We start from the raw sequence: 24172 nt of genomic DNA, 5'->3' as shown, positions 1-24172 counted from the left end.
TAGTGATTCGGTAACCAGGTTACCGAATCGCAAAACAGGGTTTGTGAATTGCGATGTGCTTTTTGGACGTAGCAAACAGCTAAATTTGCTGTTTGCAATGTGCAAATAGCTACCTACATGTGGCCCTTGGTCTTTTTCTCCTCATCAGCACACATGAACTGCAAGGCAGTGTGTATGTGCTTGGTGAGGGGGTCCCCTAGGGTGGCATAATACATGCTACAGCCCTTAGAGACCTTCCCTGGACACACACCCTTGGTACCAGGGGTACCATTTACAAGGGACTTAACTGTGTGCCAAGGTTGTGCCAATTATGGATACAAAGGTACAGTTTTAGCAAAAGAACACTGGGGCTGGAGACTGGTTAGCAGGGTCCTAGCTCATTGTCAATCAAAGTTGGCATCAACACTAGGCAAAATGTGTGTGGGAGGTGTAACCATGCGAACAGTCGCACTCTCCTACACCATCCCTTTGTTGCCATGTGTTTGAGTCTTGGATTCTGTTAAACCCGTTTAGCGATCATAACCTTGTGTGTCTGTCCCTCTAATGGTTACCTATAATTGTTAGACCCAGGATGGAGGCCGGGGGTGGTGGGGGGTGATTATTAAGCCCACCAGTCAGGGGAGGAGACTTAAGTGGGCACAGAGACTGGTTTAAAACCTTGTATCATAGTTGGGAGGTGGAGCTCGCCACTTATGTTTTCCCAGATGGCGGCCCAGATGTTATTTCAAGTTCCTGTTTGACAATTTCCAACGTAGTGTCTGACCTTTTGGTAGCACCCACGAGGGGACAGTATAAAAGTTGCCCTGGATGGTTTGACTCGGGCTGCTACAAGGTGCTGCGGGAGCTTAAGCGGGCTTTGTGTCAAGTCGAGAGATCTGATCCTGGTTAAGTATTGCTGTGGGATGTATGAAATGGAACAGGTCAGGTGTAAGCACAAGGTAAGGGGGGAGATATGGTGGACCTGATTGATCCTAGCATTTTGAACAGTTCCTCTATATTCTGGGACATTATTAACAGATCCTTTTTGGGCCCAGAATTGGCAGAATCTCTGGAAACTAACATAACAGAAGACTCTTGGGTGGCCCATTTAGAGAAAATTCATGGACCTGTTTCTGCTAACTACGAGGGAGGTCTTTCGAATTGGAGGGGGGAAGATAAATTGTATTTTTCTAGCGAGGAATTGAAAAAGAGTTTTTTGGGTTTGTCTGCTAACAAGGCCCCTCGTCTGATGGTATTCCCCGGATATGTGTTTGAACAATGTGAAGGTTTGGGTACTGGTACTGACTGCTCTTATTAATGTGGTGGTAGCCCCCCCACAGACTTGGGCTCGGTCTACTATTGTGCCTATTTTCAAGAAGGGGGATAGGGATAGTCCATCATGTTATAGGCCTATATCCCTTCTTGATTCATTGGTCAAGGTGGTGGGTTGTATCCTCTTAAAGAGGCTATTGGCCTGGGCCGAAAAGAAGATAATGTGTTTTTGAGGCCCAGTATGGTTTTCTCCCAGGGAGGTCAGCAGTGGACCAAAGCATGAAATTATATCTGGTCTTGGGAAAATATACTATGGTTTGTTTGGATCCATACATTTGGGTTTTATGGATCTTCCTTCTGCATTTGACAGGGTTAACCGGTCTAAACTGTGGCAGATTATGCTGTTGTTAGGGGTGGAAAAAGAGATTGTCTTATTTTTAAGAGATCTTCATAGGGACTCCATTGCCTCAGTACACTATTCTAAAGATCTGAAGTGTACCCATACTCTTTGTATGAAGAGAGGGGTGCAGCAGGGCTGCATTCTGGCCCACTTTTTGTTTATTTTTTTATATTAATCAGTTAGAACAAAAACTGGGGAGGTGAAGGCGGATTGCCCATGTGTGGATGTTCATAAATTACTGGTGTTATTATATGCAGATGACGCAGCACTCCTGGCCAAATTCACCACAGGTCTGGAGTCTCTGTTACACTCCTTTTCTACCTTAATGGAGGGGCTGGATTTGTATATTCATGTATATACAAATAATAGTAGGTCCCCACACTAGAAAAATGGTGAGATTTACGTTAGATGAGTATACTTTACCCAAGTCCAGAGAGTTCTCCTATTTGGGCCTTCCTTTTGATTCAGCCTTAAGCTGGCACACCCTAATGCTTAAGAAGTGTGAGGATCACGGGCGAGCTAATGGTGCAATTTTTAGCTTTGCTCCGAGGCTGGGTACCAGACCAGTTAGGGTCCTGCTGCAGATTTACAGAGCCAAATGTGTATCACAGGCTGTACATGGCAGCAAGGTATGGAGGAATATTAACCTTTCCAAATTGCAGTGGTGGGAAATAGGTTCTTGCATTGGCTCCTTTGTTTTCCCCACTGTATCTCGGCGAAGTCTGTGCATGAGAAATTAGGCGTTGACTTTCTTTCTGATTTGGTAGCCTTTCAACCCCCTTGCTTTTTGGTTGAAAGTTTGGCTTAGGGCAGGTCTAAAATTGACCAAAGATATTCTGAGAGACTGCTTTATCATTGGATCAAGTATATTAAGGATGTTTTACAGAACCTGGGGAGAGGCAATCTTTTTAGCTTTCCAGAAGGTATCTGTAAAGCAGATTTTATTTGGGTCAAAGAGTGTTTTTTTTTTTTTTAGGAATAGGCAATTGGAAAGAGAGGACCTGGCACTCAATAAACCGTATGCTCTGCAACATATTTTGCTTAAAACCGCCCCTCGTGCTGAACCTTACTTGCTGTGAGTAAAGAATGGACATGATTATTTTTTATTGTCTAGATCTGGAATGGATTTATTTAATATTTTGTTGGCCTTGCCTCGGGGTATTAACAGAAGGTAGGAAATAGTACTCTCTGGCTGCGATCACAATTCTCTACAGGACACTGCACTTTACTATGTTCTGCCCATTTTATAAACTGCCCTATAGGGCCTACCTTGTACCTATTTTAAAAAGGGCAAATTTTGCACTAGTCAGGCCTGCTCTCATGTACTAACAGATGCTGAAGGAGGACGTGGTGTTGGGTGTTCTTAATTTCCTAAAGGTGGCAGTGAGGTTAAGGAACAGTATGGAGCGTGGATTTGCTTCACCTTAGAATGTGGACAATGTGCTGCATTGCTGCTTTTGCACATTTTTAGCTGTTTTAGACTTGATTGCTGTAGTTCTTATGCATTTATGCATTTTAACTTTTATTGTTTTACTCATTGTCTGTATTTATGTATGCGTTTATGGTTAATCAATTAAACTGAATAACACTAATTAAAGAAAGTAAAGATAAAGCCATTGAAGTTGGAGGAATTTGCACATGGTAGATTCTTTTCAGATGTAACTATTGTACAACATTAACAAAGTCAGGCAGATATGTCCTCCTGACTTTGGCTGAAAGATGCACTACTTGAAGATTTACTGTCAGATGCACAAGATTTTCATATTTTTGTATTTAATGCATGTAGGAAAGTCCCTTTTCTGGGATGGTTACCCCTACTTTTTGCCTGTTGTCAGTGCCCTTAGACTGTTTTCACTGGAATCCTGCTAACCAGGACCCCAGTGATTGTGCTCTCTCCTCTAAATGTGGTTGTCTTGGTACTCTTTACACCACACAATTGGCCTACTGGTGTACCCCTGTAAGGCTGTAGTATACAGTACTTGGGTATCTGGGGCATTGATACACCAGGGGTCTCCCATGGACTGCTGCATGTATTATGCCACCCATGGGAGCCCATGCAAACTGTGTCTGTAGGCCTGCCATTTGCAGACTGCGTGAAAAGGTGCATGCACCTTTTCACTGCTGGTCACTACACCAGGTCACTGTGCGTGTAGGCACCCCTGCAGGAGCAGAGGTGCCCCCACAAACTCCAGTCCCAATTCCCTGGACTTCGTAAGTGCAGGGAAGTCATTTTAGCTATGTACTGGCCATTGGTCACTACCAATGGTACAGTTACATAATGGTAAAAACGAACCTAGGCATGTTTGGTATGAAACATGTCAGAATCATACCCCAATAATGATGCCAGTATTGGTGGCATGATTCCATGCACTCTGGGGACTCCTTAGAAGACCCCCCAGTATTGCTCCTACCAGACTTCCAGGATCTGCGAGCAGGCCACACTGCTGCAGCCCCTCAGACAGATTCTGCCCTCCTGCTGCTTAACCAGCTCAAGCAGGGAAAGGCAGAACAAAGGATTTCCTGTGGGAGAGGGGTGCAACCTCCCCTCCTTTGGAAATAGGTGTTACAAGGCTGCGAAGGGACAGCCTCCCCACTCCACCGGTTTGCTCCTTGCATAATCCGGTTGGCACCAGTCCAGGGAACCCCAGTCCCTGTTCTGGCATGAAACTGCACAAAGGAAAGGGGGGTGACCATTACCCTGTCCATCACCACCCCAGGAGTAGTGCCTAGAGCTCCTTCAGGTGGCCACTTGATTCTACCATCTTGAAAACAAGATGGTCAAAGGCCCCTGGGAGCATCTTGCTGGTCAGGTTAGGTGGATGATGTCAGTGACCTCGTCTGATAGGTTGTCACCCTTCAAAGTGTCCAAGCCCCTTTTTAGGCTATTTAGGGACTCCCTTGCGGGTGGGTCCCCAGATTCGGCATGCAAGACTCCACCAGGACTGCTCTGAAATTACCTCTTCTGCTCCTGGCCACTGGAACCGCTGCTGGATTTCACAGAAACCAAACAAGACTGCAAAACCGAGACAACCTCTCCTTGCAACATTGTTTTCACAGCTCCTGTCAGCAACTTGCAAAATTTCCATAGCTGTGCGTTCTCTGCGGTCGGCAAGACTTCAGCAAGAAGGAGTCTCCCTTGGAGTGAAGGAGTCACTCCCCTGCATCTGTAGGCACCTAAGGTAACGACGTCCAGCTGCAGGGATCTGCTGTCCTCTGGACCTGCAAACATTCTCCAACACAGGTGGTGGTTCTGAGGGGTCCTCTGGGTCCTCTCTGCCTTCTGTCTAACTTGGGAGACAGTGTGAGTCCTTGCCTCTTCCTCGAAGGCAGTACCCCGTGCGCTGCAACTGTTGCAGCAACCAAGGCTTGGTGACTCCTGCTCAGAGGGTTCTTCAGGCTCCAAATAGCTCTGTCTCCCAGCACTCTCCTCTTTGCTGCTTTGGTGCTGTGGGACTCCCCTTCTTGTGCGATGCCTCGGTCTCACTGCGACCTACTGTGCCTGCTGCCAGTGGGTTGCTTGTGGGTGCTCCGACTGCTTCTGCTGGCTCTGTTGTCTTGTTAAGGTCAGCCAGGACTCCCCTCCAAGGGTCGAGTCCCCAGGACCTTGCTGGTCATCTTCAGCTCTGCAGATCTCCAACAGCTTGGTTGCATGTGCTTGTGCTTGTTCGTGGTCCTCCTGACCACAGACCCATCTGCAATCCGGCAACCATCAAAGGACAGCTCTGTAGCTCCTGGACTTCATCCACCACTCTCCATCCGGATCTTTGCCCACAAAAGGGTGAGCATTACCTCTTGCCCCACCAGGACACTCCTGCTTGGACTGGATTCTGTCCCCTTCTTTTGCAGGTCTTCTTCATCCACAAGCCACCATTGGGTTCCACCAGCCTGATCCTGTTCTCGCAATACTCCATTTATGAGTCCCTATGTTATCTTATGGGACAACTTACCTCTGCTCTCCTGGCCACTGGGGGGTCTTCTAGATACTTACCTCTTGGGGTTCCACTCTCTCCCAGCCTTTGGCTAACTACTCCATATCTTCTGGTGGGGGACCCATACTCGCATTCCACTTTTGTTTGTGTATGGCTTGGCCTCCCCATAGGGCCCTTGCTATTTTATGCTGTTTCCTAATACTTACCTGTGTATATTTTGTGTGTACTTACCCCCAGAAAGGGGTTTGCCTATAGTAATCTAGTTTGTTGTTCCTGTAAGAAGTACCTTTATTTTTGCAACAATGTGTGGTTCCTTTTGTGTGTGATAGTTACTGTGTGACTACTGTGGTATTGCAAGTGCTTTACACTCCTCCTAGATACTTCTTGGCTACTCATCACCGCTACCACTAGAGAGCCCTGGCTACCTAGATACTGAAACACTATCTAATAAAGGTTGCCTGGGCCCAGTATAGGATGTAGCACCATAGGTGTCCATCACACACTGGGCCAGCCTCCTACAGTGCACCGTTGTTATTTTTCACCATAGGTTTTTGCAAATTGTGACATATAGCTTGTTTTGCAAATTTATGTTGAATTCTTAGACAACTTTTGAATAGATTTAAGTTGTGAATGGTGCTACCAGGACAACATAGATATTTTCCTAAATTTCATTTTTTTTAAAATTCTATTAATATTTTTTTAGATGGTATTTCGAATCTCTTTAATTATATGTTAGACCCTTTAGAGTTGCAAAAGAGTCTTAATTTATAGACAGTGTTTTCCTGCTGTTATTTAACGTGACAGTTTAAACAGCAGCCATTCCATTATTTTATCAATGGAAACTACAACATAACTGACTAATCATTATATATTGTGCCTGATACAGAGATATGTTGTTCACTGTACTTTAGCATTTTGTCTAATTGCACTTACTCCATGTGGTGAGGATGAAAAATGATACTGTGTCATGAAAATGTAACATTTAAAAAAAAAAAGCCTCACAAAGACAAACTGTTGAAAATGTGTGTTCTTCCTATATTTTTTATGGCTGTACAAGGACAGTTGTACATCAGCAACCCAATGAAACCCAAATAGGACAAATTCATAACTCTACCAAAGATCATAAAATATGGAACATGACACTATTGAAATTGCTTACAACTTGATTAAACATGAATGAGGGTTTGAGGCTTTGTGTGGGAAGAACAGCTGTTTCCTTAGGATATGTGCTTTGAGTTCTTCCTAGGATCCTTTGTTTCTGGATTTGATTGGTACATGCCATTCAGATGAGGCGAAACCAGCTGTACTTCTTCCAAAGCATCTTTCGCTATACCGGACAAACATGACCAGAGGCTTAACCATGTATCCACCCGATATCCTGGGTGCCATGCTAAAGGAGGGCAAGCTAACATTGGAAAAAGATGGAACCCTGCTCCTCCCTACTCCAGTACCTTGTGGTCAGGTAAATGTATGGTAATTCACATATAACACAGTAATAAACCTAATACTTAGAAAGGCAATGCAGGAAGAATAGTTTGGTTGTTAAATGGTAATGTAATTATGAGTTCCCAGCACCACACTTCTATTTGCAAATGTATCTTCTATACTTCGTTATTAGGAGAATATAATTTTCTTTAGCATTGTTGCATCTTTCTTGTCATTCACAGTGGTGAGAAAATACTTGTACATTTTTCTGACGCTCTCATTGAGTTAACCCTAGAAACAATAGTCGGCTCATTAGTTCCAAATTATCTCCCACAACTATGAAAGTAAAGATTTATATTATCACAATTTAAGATCGGGACCCTGTAGGAAGTTGGCTCTGTATATACTATTTCAAAGTAAGAAATAGTGTGCACAGAGTCAAAGGGTTCCCCTTAGAGGTAAGATAGTGGCAAAAATAGATAATTCTAATGCTCTACTTTGTGGTAGTGTGGTCGAGCAGTAGGCTTATCAGAGGGTAGTGTTAAGCATTTGTTGTACACACACAGGCAATAAATGGGGAACACACACTCAAAGACAATTCCAGGCCAATAGGTTTTTATATTGAAAAATATATTGTCTTAGTTTATTTTAAGAACCACAGGTTCAAGATTTACAGTTAATACTTTAAATGTAAGGTACTTCACTTAGATACTTTAGGAACTTTGAATGAACACAATATCATGTACAGTCTTTGTAAAAATGGCAATAAGCTATTTCAAGTGGACAGTACAAAAATCAACAGTTCCTGGGGGAGGTAAGTAAAGGTTAAGTTCACAGGTAAGTAAAATACTTACAAGTCTCAAAGTTGGGTCCAAGGTAGCCCACGGTTGGGGGTTCAAGGCAACCCCAAAGTTACCACACCAGCAGCTCAGGGCCGGTCAGGTGCAGAGGTCAAAGGGGTGCCCAAAGCGCATAGGCTTCAATGGAGAACAGGGGTGCCCCGGCTCCAGTCTGCCAGCAGGTGAGTACCCGCGTCCTCGGGGGCAGACCAGGGGGGTTTTGTAGGGCCCCGGGGGGGACACAAACAGGCACAGAAAGTACACCCTCAGCGGCACAGGGGCGGCCGGGTGCAGAGTGCAAACAGGAGTTGGGTTTTGTACAGGAAGTAATGGGGAGACCCGGGGGTCTCTTCAACGATGCAGGTAGGCACAGGGGGGCTCCTCTGGGTAGCCACCACCTGGGCTAGGCAGAGGGTCGCCTTGGGGGTTGCTCCTGCACTGGAGTTCGGTTCCTTCAGGTCCTGGGACTGCGGGTGCAGTCTTGGTTCCAGGCGTCGGGTCCCTTGTTACAGGCAGTTGCGGTCAGGGTGAGCCTCTGGATTTCCTCTGCAGGCGTCGCTGTGGGGGTTCAGGGGGGTCGTCTCTGGCTACTCACGGGCTCGCAGTCGCCGGGGTCCTCCCTGTAGTGTTGGTTTTCCGCAGGTCAAACCGGGGGCATCAGGTGCAGAGTGGAAAGTCTCACGCCTCCGGCGGGAGACGTGAAGCCCTTAAAGTTGTTTCCTTGTTGCAAGAAAGTTGCAGATTGTTGAACAGGGCCGCTGTTCACTGGAGTTTCTTGGCCCTTGGCTGCAGGGCAGTTCTCTGAGGCTTCAGAGGTCGCTGGTCCCTGTTGGATGCGTCGCTGGGGCAGTTTTCTTTAAAGTTGGGAGACAGGCTGGTAGGGCTGGGGCCAAAGCAGTTGTCGTCTCCGTCTTCACTGCAGGGCTTCAGGTCAGCAGTCCTTCTTCTGGTTAAGGTTGCAGGAATCTAGTTTCCTAGGTTCTGCGGAGCCCCTAAATACTGAATTTAGGGGTGTGTTTAGGTCTGGGAGGGCAGTAGCCAATGGCTACTGTCCTTGAGGGTGGCTACACCCTCTTTGTGCCTCCTCCCTGTGGGGAGAGGGGGCACATCCCTAATCCTATTGAGGGAGGATTTCTAAAAGTAAGAGTCACCTCAGCTCAGGACACCTTAGGGGCTGTCCTGACTGGTGGGTGAATCCTCCTTGTTTTCCTAATTATCTCCTCCAGCCTTGCCACCAAAAGTGGGGGCAGTGGCCGGAGGGGTGGGCATCTCCACTAGCTGGGATTCCCTGTGGCGCTGTAACAAAGGGGGTGAGCCTTTGAGGCTCACCGCCAGGTGTTACAGTTCCTGCAGGGGGAGGTGAGAAGCACCTCCACCCAGTACAGGCTTTGTTCCTGGCCAGAGTGACAAAGGCACTCTCCCAATGTGGCCAGCAACATGTCTGGTGTGTGGCAGGCTGGCAAAAACTAGTCAGCCTACACTGGAAGTTGGGTATGTTTTCAGGGGGCATCTCTAAGATGCCCTCTGGGTGTATGTTACAGTAAATTGCAGGATGCCACTGGGTGCCATAAGGGCCTATAGCTGAAAGTCAAACATTGAAAATGCTACCTTTCTGGAGCACAGGAGTCCGAGATTGGCACATACTTACTGGAACGGTACAGACTGATTCCATAAGTTCATGAGGGTCAGTAGGACTTCATTCCTTGAAGCTCTTGGTGACAGAACACTTGCATGGCTTTTCCCTGAAAAGCATATCACGACTCGGGGGATATAGCCTAAGAGACAGTTGTATTATAGATGTGATTCATAGTTTCAGAATTCATCTTAAAATGGCATTGCCTTGATCTAAAATGTTATTTATAATCAGGCAGTGTTGTTTCCAGAGGTTTTCCGATATGTTTAGAACTAGTTTTAGATCTTCTCTTAGGGAAAAGCTCAACTGCATAAAGTGTTTTTTTTGTTTTTTTCTTGTTTTTTTTTCTCTCACTCTCTCCCTGTCTGTCATTCTCGCCCACCATTCCTCTCTCTCGCTCTCTCTCTCTCTCTCTTTCTCAGTAAAGGCATCTCTCCATCATTTTCTTCCTCTCTAACTGTCCCTTTCTCTTGTTCATGTGTGGGTGGATGTTTCAGACCAGAGTAGCCTCAAGTAGAGTTGCTGCAGTGTCTTCTTTTATAATGCACTGTTTACTTTTTTTATACATGAAAATAGACTCACATACCTCTCAAATTAGATTATTTTGCGTTTTGGATGACCTGGTCATCTATGAAGGCAGTTTGGCACCTGAAAACCAGGTGATAGGTCTACCACTGAAAACCACCTTTATTATTCCTGCATGTCTGTCAATAAAGCCCTGTTTTAGGACATTTTCTGAGTATTAGACTTGGCAGATCATGGATGTACACATTAGTGTTCTGCACCAAACTTCGAGCCAATTACTGAATCACATGCAACCTGTGCAGTTTGAAGCAAGTGTTTCTATTCTACTTCTGGTAACTTCTGATGACTTGTTAAAAGCCACCTATCCTTAGAAACATAATTAGTTGTACAATATAATTTTCCAAGTCTAGGACCTAAACTGTTTGCTTCCTTACAACATGGTTTGTTTTATTTCTCTTTTTCTTCCGTTGCTGACTTCATAAAAGTATTTTGTTGTATTTAGTCAGAAACTGAAACAGAAAATGGCAAGATGGGAATGAGTTGAACAACTTGACTTTCTATTCAGTAACTTTGTCTTTTTTCTAGGATCCCACTTATTGTGCCCCAACGGTGTACCCCCATATTGAGTCTATGGAGGAATTCTTTGAGTACTGCTTCAACAGTGACCCAGTCAGGTTCCCTCCTCATGTCTCAGCCAACATCCAAGAATTTGATTTTGGATACCGTTCAGTTGGCAATGATGGTGAGCCCTTGCCTCTCAGTCTGACCAATCACACGAAGGGGAAGATCACAGTCTTTTGGACCTGCAGAGCAGATAGCCACTTCCACGTGACACCAAAATGCATTGAAATCCCACCTTTGAAATCAATGGCTTTCCGTCTCAGCTTCCGTCCTTCCCAGGTCAACACCCTCTACGGTGCAGAGCTGGAGGTCTTTGCTTCCTACAAGGTAAATACAAAAAACATGACTTTCAAATCTTCAGTTACCTAATTGTTCTTTCTGTGGTGCATTCAAACTAACTTGTCTCAGAGTTGATGCTATTTCTGATCTGTCTCCTCTGTTAGCAATCCCTGCTCTCTCTCTTCCGCGCTCTTCTTGCTCTACACAGCCTGATCCATCTGCCTTGCCTTCTCTGTCTGGTGGTGTTCGGTCTCCTCACAGCAGTTCATGCTTTCTTTATCTGCACATTTCCTCTGTCGTCCCAGTTCCTGTTGCAGTTCATCAGTTCCCACTTCTCAAGTGCTCCTCTCATTCCACTCTGCAGATGCTCTCTCCCTGCCGCGCTCCGCTGTCTTCCACACAGCTACTGTTGGTGGTCTCCATTGCTGCTCACTGCACCTGCATCTGTCTGCATTTCCTGCATTAATGGGGCTGCTCTCCTTAGTCCTCTCAGCTGTCTCTCACCTGTTATTCTGCTCTCAGCACTTCCTCCTTTGCCTTGTGTGCCCGCTCCTCTTTATAGTTACTGTTCTCCTTGATCAATGTCCCTGGTACTATTTAGTAGGCTTGCAACTATTTTCAAGGCATCTTATGGTCTCTTTATGAAATGGTGGGAATCCAGTGCTATTGAAGGACAAAGCATAACTAAAACAGGTTTGTTTTAGAATTTGGGAGCAATAAGGACTTGCAAAAAATGTACTCTACAATGGTGTACATCAATGAAGCGTCATTTGGGTATGGAATAAAACAATAACAGCACTTGATGTTAGATTCCAGGAGGGCTCAGTCCATGCCAGATTTGTATGATAACTAGAGAGCATGTAAAAAATATTTATATTCACTGTACGCAAATGTATCTTATATTGATAACCCGAAAATCTGGCATGGATCTGGGTCATTGGGAGCCCTCGTTGGGCACCGCTACCTTACAAGCAGATTGTGTCAAAAATGGTGGAAAACTTGATAGGCCCATAAAAACCATTTATGCCAAAGTTTCCGTAACCAGTCAGTTCAGACTGTGCCTTCTATGGAATATTTCTCCTAATGTCTCCTCTTTACCCCTTTCCATGTCTAAGTCTGTATTAGGTCACCTGTCTCATGTTTGGGATGCTGGTCCTTTCAGTCTTCCTTTTATTCATATTATGTGTGTGGGAGGAAACAGCTGGGGCTCTCCACTTGGGATGCAGCTGGGCACCAGGGACCACTTGAAAGTAAATAAAACTTCAGCCCTGAAACCTAAACATGGTAGTCAAACTGGAGTTAAACATGCCAAAGAGTGGGGGGGCGTGGCCAAAATGGCGACCGGGATGGTCGCATAGTTCGTAGCTCTGATCCCGGCCCGTGTTAAATATCCTGTAACAGGCGCCCGCACCACTGTTTGTGCGAGATGCCGTATGCTCTACCTGGGATGCCGGCGCTGCTTTGACTGAATCCGACCGCGGCGTTCCGGGTGCCGTGGGGTCGGCTGCGGTCCTGGGCGCGGTCGCCGAGGCCCGTGGAGCCTGGGCCTTTCCTGCCGGGGCCGACGCGACGCGGCACCTCTAGTGCTGAGGCAGCGGCGTCGGGAGCCACGGACGGGTTCCCGACGCGCTGGGATTTGACCCGTCTCCCGGGGCGGGGGCCGACGAAGGTGAGGAGGCGCTTGTTCCCCGGCTCCGGGACCACGCGCCTGGGGGCCGCGTTCGACCCGATGCGCTCGGCCCGATACAGCCACACTCCCGTGTGAGGCCGGCTGGCTCCACTTGCTCCGCATGACAGGTGCCGCTGGGACGCGCGGCCACCATTGAGACTCGGGGTTGCCGTGCAGGCTGGAGCTGCGTTCCCCGCGAGAGGGGAGGGGATCCCACCGGCTGCCCTTGATTCTTGGCTCCACACCCAAAACATCTGATGGCATTGAACAGGCGTTTCCTTGCGCATTAAGCCTGGGCTAACAAATAACCAAGTAATAAGGAGGAGAGACAATTGGGGAAGCAAATAAATAACAATTAAAAAAAAAAAAAAGAAAGAAGAAGAGTTGGGACCACCAAAGTTCAAGTAAATTGAGCCCTACCAATCCCAGCTTCCAAGCAGCAACACAGCAATAAAACGGATCCCCTCAGAAAATAATATGTATAACAGGGCACTACAGTATATCCTCCTGCGGCACTGCACCGGCGGCGCTAATCGTGCCGCAGCGTTTCCAGCAGGGCTCTCACCAGACATAAAAGCCTTGAGGCTCTCCACTACAAAGAGGATACACCACACAAACAAAGTATTGCTACCTTATCTTCACTACTCCAAACAGAGCTGCTGACCCCAAGTTAGGGGCCCTGCTTCTTTGCAAACAACACGAAATCCTGACGGACACGGTGCCCTAGAACCCGTAAGCGGTATAACTTCTTTGCCTGATACGCAGCAAGATTTCTATTTTTAAGGAACAAGCCTCAGCAGTCCTAATCAATCGAAGCCACTTCAAAAACAATAGTTAACAGCAATACCGTCACGTAAATAATCAATGGGCAAACCAAAGACCCCACGCGTACCTTCTGGGAATATGGATTCTGGTGCCCCACCCCCACCTGCGGAGGCCTCGACCACACAACAAGCACTACAAAAGATGGAAATAACACTCCAAACGCACACAACGCAATTTGAAAAGATTTTACAAGCCATACTGGACACCAAAATTACTCTGGAAGCAAAAATAGGTTCGGTAATCGAAGACGTTAACATATTGCGTGCAGACCAACATACGCTAGCTGAAAAGGTCGCAGGCTTGGAAGCAGACACGTCACACCTCTCACCAGCGATAACCAAACTCCAGTCGCAAATGGGGGTTGTAACAGCTGAACTGGGGATACTGAGGCGCAAAGCTGAAGAAGCAGAAGGAAGGTCAAGACGTAATAATATCCGCTTCGTGGGCTTTCCTGAGCGCGTTGAGGACCCATGCGCAGAACTGTTCATTGAGCAATGGCTAATAGAAACAGTACTGAAGGACAATGTCCCGAAATTCTTTTCAATAGAACGCGCCCACAGGGTTCCCGGAAAACCCCCACCACCTGGCACTCAGCCTCGCCCACTAATAACAAGACTCCTCAACTACCGTGACAGGGACCTCGTACTGCAGCTGTTCCGAAAAGTAGGCCCAATGCGCTTTGAAGGGGCAATCATATCGGCCTATCCAGACTTTACAGCAGAGGTACAGAAAAAGCGTAACTCATTTTTTCGGGTCAAAGAGCGACTAAGAGACCACAATATCAAATACGCTCTGTTGTTCCCGGCCAAACTTCGAATACAGGACGACACCCGCACTTTCTTTTTCACCTCACCAGAAGACGCATGGACTTGGCTACATGCCAAGGGACTCGCTGACCCTCCCAATACAAGAAACTCCAAAGATAAAAATCACCCTCCTAGTGGCAAACGCAAACCCAGCAGGCAACCAGACACTAAACCTACTCCTGAACAGTCTCGCGTGGAACGCTCTCTATTATTGCAAACCACATCCCTTTTCGCCAATGCATCCCCGGGGTCTGTATCGACGCATTCGGGATTAGAATCCGAGCTTGGGATACTCTCTGACTCTACAGACTCCGCCTGCGCCCCCAATCTCACTCCACGAACAGCAGACGACATCTGCTAATATATACCAATCTCGGACACAATGGCACACGACATCCTACAGAAGTAGTCACTAATCGTCTGCTAAAATTCACTGCGGCACGCTGACCTCATCTCCGCTGCACTGCTGCCCCCGACCGCAGCAAAAGACTCATGGCTGGTCCCAGAAAGTGGCAGCTTCAACAAGAACATAACAGGTCGGAACCAGCATCGATTTGAACTTATTTACTTGAAACACCCCCGCACCATATGGAACGTTCTATCTGGTTGGCAAGTATTGTATCGTTAAAGCCCTTGCCACAACCACAGTTACTGTTAGATATAGTTAATGTTATTGTTTTAATTAGCAGAATCATATCTAAGAGGCATAATTTAGATTATAGTATTCGTAGTAAAAGCTGTTTGATTGCTAATGATAAGTACATACTAGGCAGCTGCAGTATAAATTGACCAAGCATAATGGGCGTGAAATACACTATAGTTGTAAAAGGAGCGGGCCCACCAAACCCACAAAATCTAGACATACAAGTACAAATGTTCCATGGCAACCCAAAGACAACAGTATAACCCGCAATATAAAATACTCACATGGAATATAAGGGGCATGGCATCCCCGCGTAAACGACAACAGATCCACGCATACCTCAGGAGACATCAAATACATTTTGCCATGTTACAGGAGACACACCTGGCTAAGTCCTCTTTGGAGAACACAAAAGTGAAATGGAAAGGGCAATTATATGGTACCATTTTTTCAACATATGCTAGGGGAGCGGCGATCTGGATAGCCCCCGGGGTCCCTTATGTTACGTCCCGCATACAATGTGACCCAAATGGCCGATATGTCCTTTTGGAAGGTGCCCTAGACGGGGAACCCATGGCATTAGCATCAATATATACCCCCAATTCAAATCAATGGGAATTCCTACAGACACTTAACAGTAGTAAACTTAACGATCCGGAGATGGATACTATTTGGGGCGGTGACTTTAACTGCGTATTAGACATTCACAGAGATCGCTCTATCCCTCCGTTAGATAATACCCTAGCTAAACGTGCTTCACTCGAACTTGCAGAGTGGGCCTCCAACAATAGGCTAAGAGACATTTGGAGAACTACCCACCCCATACACCGTGAATATTCTTTCTACTCCCCTGTGCATAAATTGCACACTAGAATAGATATGATGTTCGCATCAAAAGATATAATCCCAAAAATAACCACATCAGGCTACCTGGCTCGCACCATATCTGATCATAATCCGCTTCAAGCTACCCTGAGAACGGGCCGCACACACACGTGCATTCCCACATGGCGTCTACAACCAGATGCCCTCATAGATCCCCCTTATCATGCTGAACTAGCTAAGTGCTTATCGGATTACTTTGCTTTAAATAAAAACACAACAACAGCGCGCGCCACGGAATGGGACGCTCATAAAGTGGTTATACGCGGCCACTGCCTTGCAGCCTCGCTGGGGGTCAAAAGAATGCTTAATAAGGAATTACTAGAGATAGAATTAAAAATGCGCAGGGCAGAGACCGAGACCATCACTAGCAGGTCCTCGCTTGAAACACTAAGGGGGTGATTCTAACCCCGGCGGAGAGGCGGCGGTCGGACCGCGAACAGACCGGCGGTCCAAAAAATGGCATTCTGACCGCGGCGGTCACCGCCGCGATCGACCGCCACTTTCCCACTCCGACCGCCACGGCGGTCATGACCGACGGGCTGGAGTTTGCGCACTCCGGCCCGGCGGTCGACCCAAGACCGCCAACCGCATCATGACCCTGCTTACCGCCGCGGTTTTTGGCGGTCGGGAACCGCCATGCGAACCATGGCGGTAGGCACTATCGGGGCCAGGGAATTCCATCCCTGGCACTGATAGGGGTCTCCCCCACCCCCCACTACCCCCCACGAGTCCCCTCCCCACACCCTCCACCCCCTGCCACCCCCCAGAGATGTTACAAACCCCCCTGCCCCCCCCACCCCGACATGCACATACACGCACCCCGACATGCACGCACCCCCAACATGCACATATGCACACCCCCTACACACACACATACACAACGGGGGCACATACCCGCACACATACATGCCAACATGCGCACCCGCCGAACTACACACATTGCCCATAGGCACAGCAGCACCCCCCGCCCGCATGCACACACACCCCCTCTACACACCCCCATGCACGCACACATCACACAACACCCCCCCCACCCCCTCCCCTCACGGACGATCAACTTACCTTGCGTTGGTCCTCCGGGAGGCGACGGGAGCCATAGGGACGTGACCGCCAACAGAAGACCGCCAACAGAAGACCGCCACACAGAAATGTGGGTCGTAATTCTGTGGGCGGTGTTCTGCTGGCGTGGCGGTGGAGGTTGACCAGTCTCCACTTTCCCGCCGACCGCCAGTGTGGCTGCTGGCGGTTTTCCGGCGGAACGCTCCCAGCGGTCGGAATACGCGCCGCGGCATACCGCCGCGGTCGGCGGTCTTTACCGCGGCGGTAACTCGGCGGTCTTGCGAAAAGACCGCCAAGGTCAGAATCACCCCCTAAATTCGCTGAAATCTGACTACAAAGAAGCGGATGACAGGCTCAGCAGACATGACTATAGACCTTTTAAAACCCGTCAACACGCAGAAGGCGATAGATCGGGCAAGCTATTGGCATGGCTGGTCCGTCAACCATTACAGTCCTCACCTATAGGCGCGATAAGAACACACTCAGGGGAAGTGATTAACACACAAGCCGGAATCAATGAGTCCTTTCATATGTATTACCGTTCCCTATATCAGCCCACTCACCCTCCAAATGAACAACTTCTTTCTGAACTCCTCTCATTGATTCCCCAAAATACGAATATCATTGACAGCGCAGCCATACTGGACGGTCCCATCACTATCGAAGAACTACGCTTAGCTCTTTCTCAAATGGCGCGCGGCAAAACTCCTGGCTCAGACGGACTACCAACGGAATATTACAGTTCACTATCTGCTCATCTCCTGCAGCCCCTGACCGAGGTATTTAACGAGGCACGAAATAGAAAGCAGCTGCCAGACTCCATGCGCGAAGCATTGATAGTGGTGCTACCAAAACCAGGACGCGATCCACTTGATGTCAAATCCTATAGACCACTCTCCCTATTAAACACTGACTGTAAACTCCTGGGGAAAATTCTAGCAAATAGGCTACTCCCTTATTTATCAGACTTAATTCATCATGATCAATCTGGATTTGTACCAGGGAGGAACACTTTTTTAAATATAAGACGCCTAATACGTATATTACACAGCACCACAGAAACTGAGGCAGTGGCTGTGGCATTGGACATAGAGAAGGCATTTGATACGCTCGGATGGGAATATCTCTTCCGCACTCTGAAGGCGTTCGGCTTTCAAAGCGGTTTCATTAACAGGATTGCCACTCTATACACTAAACCAATAGCTCGCGTCAAAACGGGCCAAATGATATCAGACGCGTTCCCCATCGGCAGAGGCACCAGACAAGGTTGCTCTTTATCCCCTTTATTATTTGCTATAGCTATGGAGCCATTGGCAATTAAACTTCGTAGCTGGGCAAGCAGATGGGGCATCCTAGAATCCAACACATACCATATTATTTCCCTATACGCAGATGATGCTCTAATATATTTGCGTAACTATACCTCCTCCCTCACAGGAGTTATACAAATCCTGGATAACTTCGCTTTATCATCTGGTTTATGTGTTAATTGGGCGAAATCATGTATTTTCCCGCTCACTCGTATACCTACGGAACAGCAATCGGTGTTACCACTACATCAACTGACATGGGCATATCAGACTTTTAAATATCTGGGGATTCAGGTTTACCACTCTATGACAGACCTACGCGAGGGCAATCTCGATAGGCTGCTACGCTCAACTCGGGGATCCATGGCATTTTGGAGTTCCCTCCCACTATCACCCATGGGCTGCACGGCCATAGCAAAAATGTTAATATTACCTAGATTTTTATACTATTTTACAGCGCTCCCATTATCCCTGCCACGTTCATTCTTTCATAAACTACACTCTCTGCTGACTGATTTGTTGTGGGGCAGGGACAGACGGAGAGTAGCCCTAGCCATTACACAATATCCACAGGAGGAAGGCGGGCTCGGCATGCCGAACTTTGAATTATACTACGCAGCAGCCCAACTCCAATGGGTAGCCACGTGGCTTAGCGTCCCACCCACCCCAGAGTGTACAGCGATAATGTCTTGTGTGGCACCACAAACGATACTGTCATCACTTATGTCCAAACCTCCTTACCCATCTAACAGAAATCCCCTAGTAGTAACGGCTAGATACTGCTGGCGGAGATATGTCCAGGGCAAAACCCTAACTCCCCCTTATTCACCTGCAATACCTTTGGCTCAGGTGCCAGGTGTCCGAGCTCTTTCCCATCACCATGATATACGGATAACCAAGACACTGAACATGGGAGACTTGTACTCGAACTCTAAAGCAAGCACTTTTGCAGAGCTCGTGACTGCTGGTACCATGCAACCTGGGGCCTTCTTAACATTTAATGCCATTAACAAACTTCTACAAAACTTTTGGGGGTGCAACCCAAACGAGCCTGATGAATCCCCCCTACTCACCTCATTACTCACTATAGGAAACATTAAGGGCTGCATTACTAAATTATATAAAATACTCCTAACAGATACCTGCACTGCTTTGACCCAAGTTAAGAGCCGCTGGGATGGGGTCCTCCCGACACCAGTTGATCAGAAATCCTGGCAAGCTGCCCTCACCACGATTAAATCTGTATCCCGTAATGTTAGACTAAGATATACTCAATTCAATTATATCCATCAAGCATATCTATCTCCGTCCCGCATCAACAAAATATACCCAAACTCTAAGCCAGAATGCCCTAGATGTGCTACCCCTGCTGCTAATTTCTACCATATGGTTTGGGAATGCCACACAATACATACTGGCTGGTGCCGCATCACCGAGACGGTTGCAGACATAATAGAAAACACGCTTATTCCCACACCAGAATCCTGCTTATTGGGCATACGTCGCCGGGACAAGAATGAAAAACACACTCACAAGTTTATAGATCTTGCGTTTATAATATACAAGCGTTTGATCGCTACACACTGGAAGGCCCCTAACGCCCCCACCCTCCGCGCCTGGATTTCAGCCTTACACAGCTCCACACTAGCGGAGGTACACACTCTAAGACAGCTGCAACTCAGAGGCCAGATACAGGAGGGAGCCGCACAGTGGGACCACTTTGTAATACAAATAGAGGCTAGAGATGATGATTACCCCCCTTGAAACACGCGACACGTACAGAACGACCTGCGCGTAAACACTTAGCAACCACGATAAGTAATAAATCATATCCGATGAAGCGTCCCAGCCAGCCTCGCCATATCAACCCGGAAATATATAGTTGGATAACAAGCGCAACTTCATCCAGACACGAATATACAAACTGACAAAAGATCCCGAAGCCCTGCTACCCCAGCCTTTGCCCCATTGCAAACTATATAGCACGCAAACAAGCACTAACATATTTCATGCCTATATAGTTGAATATTATCGTAATCACTTAGAATACCATTAGATATACTTAAGTAAAACCATAGATATGCCCATTGTTATTGTTTTAAAATGTATCAAGTTAAGTTGCATGCCAGTACATTAAAAATGTAACCGTACTGTATGGGAATTACAGGTACGTGCAGGGACACATGAAAAGGGAAAAATGTTCATCCTCTTACTAACTCAAGCTATATGTACTGCCGCTCGTGTGTTGTGTTTAATAAACAGATTTAAAACAAAAAAAAAAAAAACATGCCAAAGAGTGATCCTCTACGCAGTCTCATGACTTGGGCACTGTGGGTTGAAAATAGCCATGGTAGTTCAGCGGCACCCTTTCTGCCCCATGGTAATTAACTGTTCTGAGTCCGATGTCGGCAACAGTTTTTCTTTCCAGTCCTATGGTATCTATTAGTATCCATAGTCAGTTCTCCTTCAATAAAGTGAGCCACATACAACACACTTTTGAAGAAAGAACAGGGATAATTATACAACACAATGTTGATGAATGGACACAAATAACAATTTATGAGGGCCAGTGTAAGGTACTCCTTATGCCTGTTGCATATTCTGGTGGCTTAGAAGAGAAAGGTACACTGTTAAGGACCAAGACAGTTACTTTCATCTGTGCAGAGTGGCAGCTTTAGCTATACCCCTCCTACAGTTCTTATCTGTAGAATGCTTTGTTGTTTAATCTTCTTGCTTCGTTTAACCATCACTTTGCTTTTTGCTGTTATCAAGGTCCTGAGAAATTACCGCTATGTGGAGGATTCCACAGTTTGCCCTCCCTGGTGCGTCACTATCAGAGCCCTGGGCCACACCTTTGAGCCAGGGCAGCAGCACTTCATTCCAGATTGTGTGCTTGACTCACCCAAAGTGGTAAGTGTTGAATCTGCACTTGCAGTGCTAAGTCCTGATGTAATTTCCTGTTTTTGAGCTTAAGCCATAGAAGGTCGAAAGACTTCTGAAATTTTAGAATACTATTCCACAAGTGAACAGATTTTCAAAGCACTTCTAATGATCCTTGTGTCACTTTGAGGTCCAGCCGTATTTATCCAAGCGTCCCTTACAACATCATCATTTGTGTGCAGGCAGAGCATATGAAATGCCTATTCAGTGCCCTCGGTCTTCCATTAATACTGGTGCCACAAACTTTTTCATCCTTGTTTTTATGAGCTACCAAATTTATTGATTTTATTCAAAATGTAATTTTGTTTTATTGTAGGTGATACTTCTAGTCATAATCATAGCTCTCTTCTCCCCCTGGCTTCAATCCTCTAGTGGATCTTCTTCATTATAGTATCTAAATTCTTATAAAAATAGTCTATTTTTATAATTTGTCAGCTCTCCTGGGTGTCATGTCGATTCCTTCTTCAATTGTTTTGCTGCTGTTTAAATGCTTTAATCTAATTCCTCTGTGTAAGCCTTGCTGCTCAATGCCACAGCTACCCAGGGTTGAGCTGAGGGTTTGACAGACTAAACCTACTGGACCCAAAGGGGTTGGTAAGTGTATTACACGACTAAGTCTCACAACCACACCATATAATACATCCCATCACACTGAACCAGAAAAATAACAAAAAATGGTTTGTATTACAATCTTTCACCCAGACATTATTTTCTGTTTCATTACATAAATTCCTCAAACATTATTCCTGACATTTAAACAGTTTCCCTATACAAAACACTTAACAAACTTGTATTAAAGTATTCCTCTGCAAAATAAGGAATGATAAATCTAGGTAGGATAATCTGAGCCTCCATGCTATTAATAAAATCCTAATTTTCACTTGTCACTAAAGCTATGAAAATGTCAATTTTATGTCAGATCAGGTGCTCTGGTTAGGTGCAGTATCAAAGCCCTAGAACAACCAAACATGCAGCACTCACCAGTGGGGTCACTACAGCTACATTCACCTTCTACCTGACAGTCGTGGTTGCTACCCTTGGGAACATTACAAATGGTGAAAACACGTAATGCAATCGTTATGATCAGTGCTTAGGAAATGCACCCGAGCTTCTGGCTCTGGATCTGGTCTCCAACCGAAAAAGACCAGGCAGTATATGTTCAGTAGTGACACAAAGAGATCACATCGAAACAAACCCAATCTGGTTGTAATCTTTCTGATGCCTCTGGATCTGGTCTCCAACTGAAAAAGAGCAGAACAGGAACTGTATGTTCAGCAGTGACACAAAGAGATCCCTACGGCAAACACTCAATCTGGTCATATTCTTTCTCAAAAGTGTATGGACTAGCATCTAATTGCTGGCATGCACCAGAAATGGGGAGTACCAATCGGCTACCATACTGATCTTTCCATGGACATTGCCCAGGAAGGACAGCTGGCGATCCAGACAAAATGGCCACAGTTCCGGTCCAGCTCTGTTGGGAATGTCGACCTTGTGCTTACCGGTCACTTTATACATCTGATTGATGTCGCTTAATTAATTTCTCAGAACAACTGAGCTTTGATCCCAATCTTCAGTAAGTCACGTTATTCCATTAGAGTCTGCAAGCATCTCTGAACAATTTATGTGGAAGGAAAAGTTGTGATGTGTAACAGGTGCACAATCATATGAATTCCTTAACACTGCCACTACTGGATTCAGCAACTTGGTAATGCGATGGAGGTGATGAAAGGGGGAGAGAGAGAGATGCAAACTTCTGTGCTTACACTCCCCCTAAAACTGCAGTAAACACTATTGCAGAGTAAATCTGGGAGTAGCCTGATCAGTGCCTTTCATATCTACTGCCACCCTCCAGTTTCCATCTTGAATGATATCCTTCAGAAGGGAAATCCCCCATCTTAAAATGCCTATGGACAACCAATACACTGAATTCTCTCAAATCAGGAATGGCATTCCCTGCCTCTTTATTTTAAACTACAAAATAATTGTTGCTGAAGCCCTTACACTTAACCACTGTGCTAAACAACAAGCATTTCTACTCCAGCTGTTCTACCATCTTTGAAATTAGAACCAGTTCTTTTTGAGTAGAAAAGTCATGCACATTTGCCTAGACTGCAAATTAGTCCCATAAAACTCTTATCTTGAAAAACTACATTATCACCAGGACTAAAATATCTGATATGATTAGTTCTCTTTTGTGGAAGAATCAACTCAACGTCCCCCTCTACTTTTATTAGAATCGAGAAGGCTTACCTCAGCTCTGCCGAAGCTTCCCTGCAACCAGCCTGTCAAAACACTGTATAGATGCCTTAAGTTGTTAGTGGAAAATGTCTTCATTCAGTTCTTTATACAATTTAATTGTCTTTTTTTCACGATACAGAGATAGTACTTCATGTCTGTAGAAGAAGAATATTTATTCAATCTTTGGGAATCATCAGCCTCTGTGAGTTCTCTTTTTCCAATATTATTAATTCCTTATCTTATATTTCATATGCTTTATCCAGTACCGGTGCCCCAAGCAAGATTTCCATATCCTCCTTGGAAGTGAAAAGAAGAGAGCAGTCAGGTTCCTTATATTTCTCCATACCTACTATGCTTCTCCACACCCATCTTCCTTCTCCCAATCAGTCACCCACTTGCCTGGAAAGGAAAAATAAGTCATCAGTCATAATGCTGTACTTATGCAGGCCTGCTCTGGTGCCCCCTGACCTGCTTCTATGTATAGGTGGGCTTGGGGGGTGATGCCGCTTTCCCCCACTCACCTCTACCTTTCTGATTGGGTTTCCATATTGGTGGGATTGCTTGTTGTTTCTCTTTGGGGGTGAATCTTTACTAAAGGGAGCACTGCTTCTCTCCCTCCTCGAGGTTCATGTTGTTCATGTATCTGCATTGACCGCTGCTGCCCAAGGGCTTGCTGCTGGTGATTCACTATGTGCCCTAGGCTAAGTGATGGAGGTCAGCTCCCTGACCTCCAAATACATGCCATTGACCCGCACCTACAAGCTAACCTTATCCCGGATGGCCATAATCCTGTGAATGCGCCCGAAGGCATCACCAACTCCTCTGGTAGTGTGCATTTTGCAAACAGCTTGTGTATTGGCTGTCTTCCACTCCATTCCTCCCAACAGCATAA

The 24172-nt window shown here is 46.2% G+C and overlaps 1 protein-coding gene across 2 annotated transcripts in view; it reads left to right on the top strand.

The window, feature by feature from the left end:
• Positions 1-24172, top strand: part of CFAP65 (cilia and flagella associated protein 65) — a 433505-nt gene that overhangs the window by 158388 nt on the left and 250945 nt on the right. For both annotated transcript variants that reach the window (XM_069227128.1, XM_069227129.1), the window contains exons 10-12: positions 6827-7042; positions 10588-10950; positions 20872-21009. In XM_069227128.1, coding sequence (XP_069083229.1) covers positions 6827-7042; positions 10588-10950; positions 20872-21009 — 717 coding nt within the window. The remainder of the gene's footprint in view (positions 1-6826; positions 7043-10587; positions 10951-20871; positions 21010-24172) is intronic.

This window comes from Pleurodeles waltl, chromosome 3_2 (genome assembly GCF_031143425.1).
Source record: "Pleurodeles waltl isolate 20211129_DDA chromosome 3_2, aPleWal1.hap1.20221129, whole genome shotgun sequence".
NCBI classification, from domain to species: domain Eukaryota; kingdom Metazoa; phylum Chordata; class Amphibia; order Caudata; family Salamandridae; genus Pleurodeles; species Pleurodeles waltl.
Note: the sequence above shows the minus strand (reverse complement) of the source record. Positions and strands in the feature narration are given on the sequence as shown.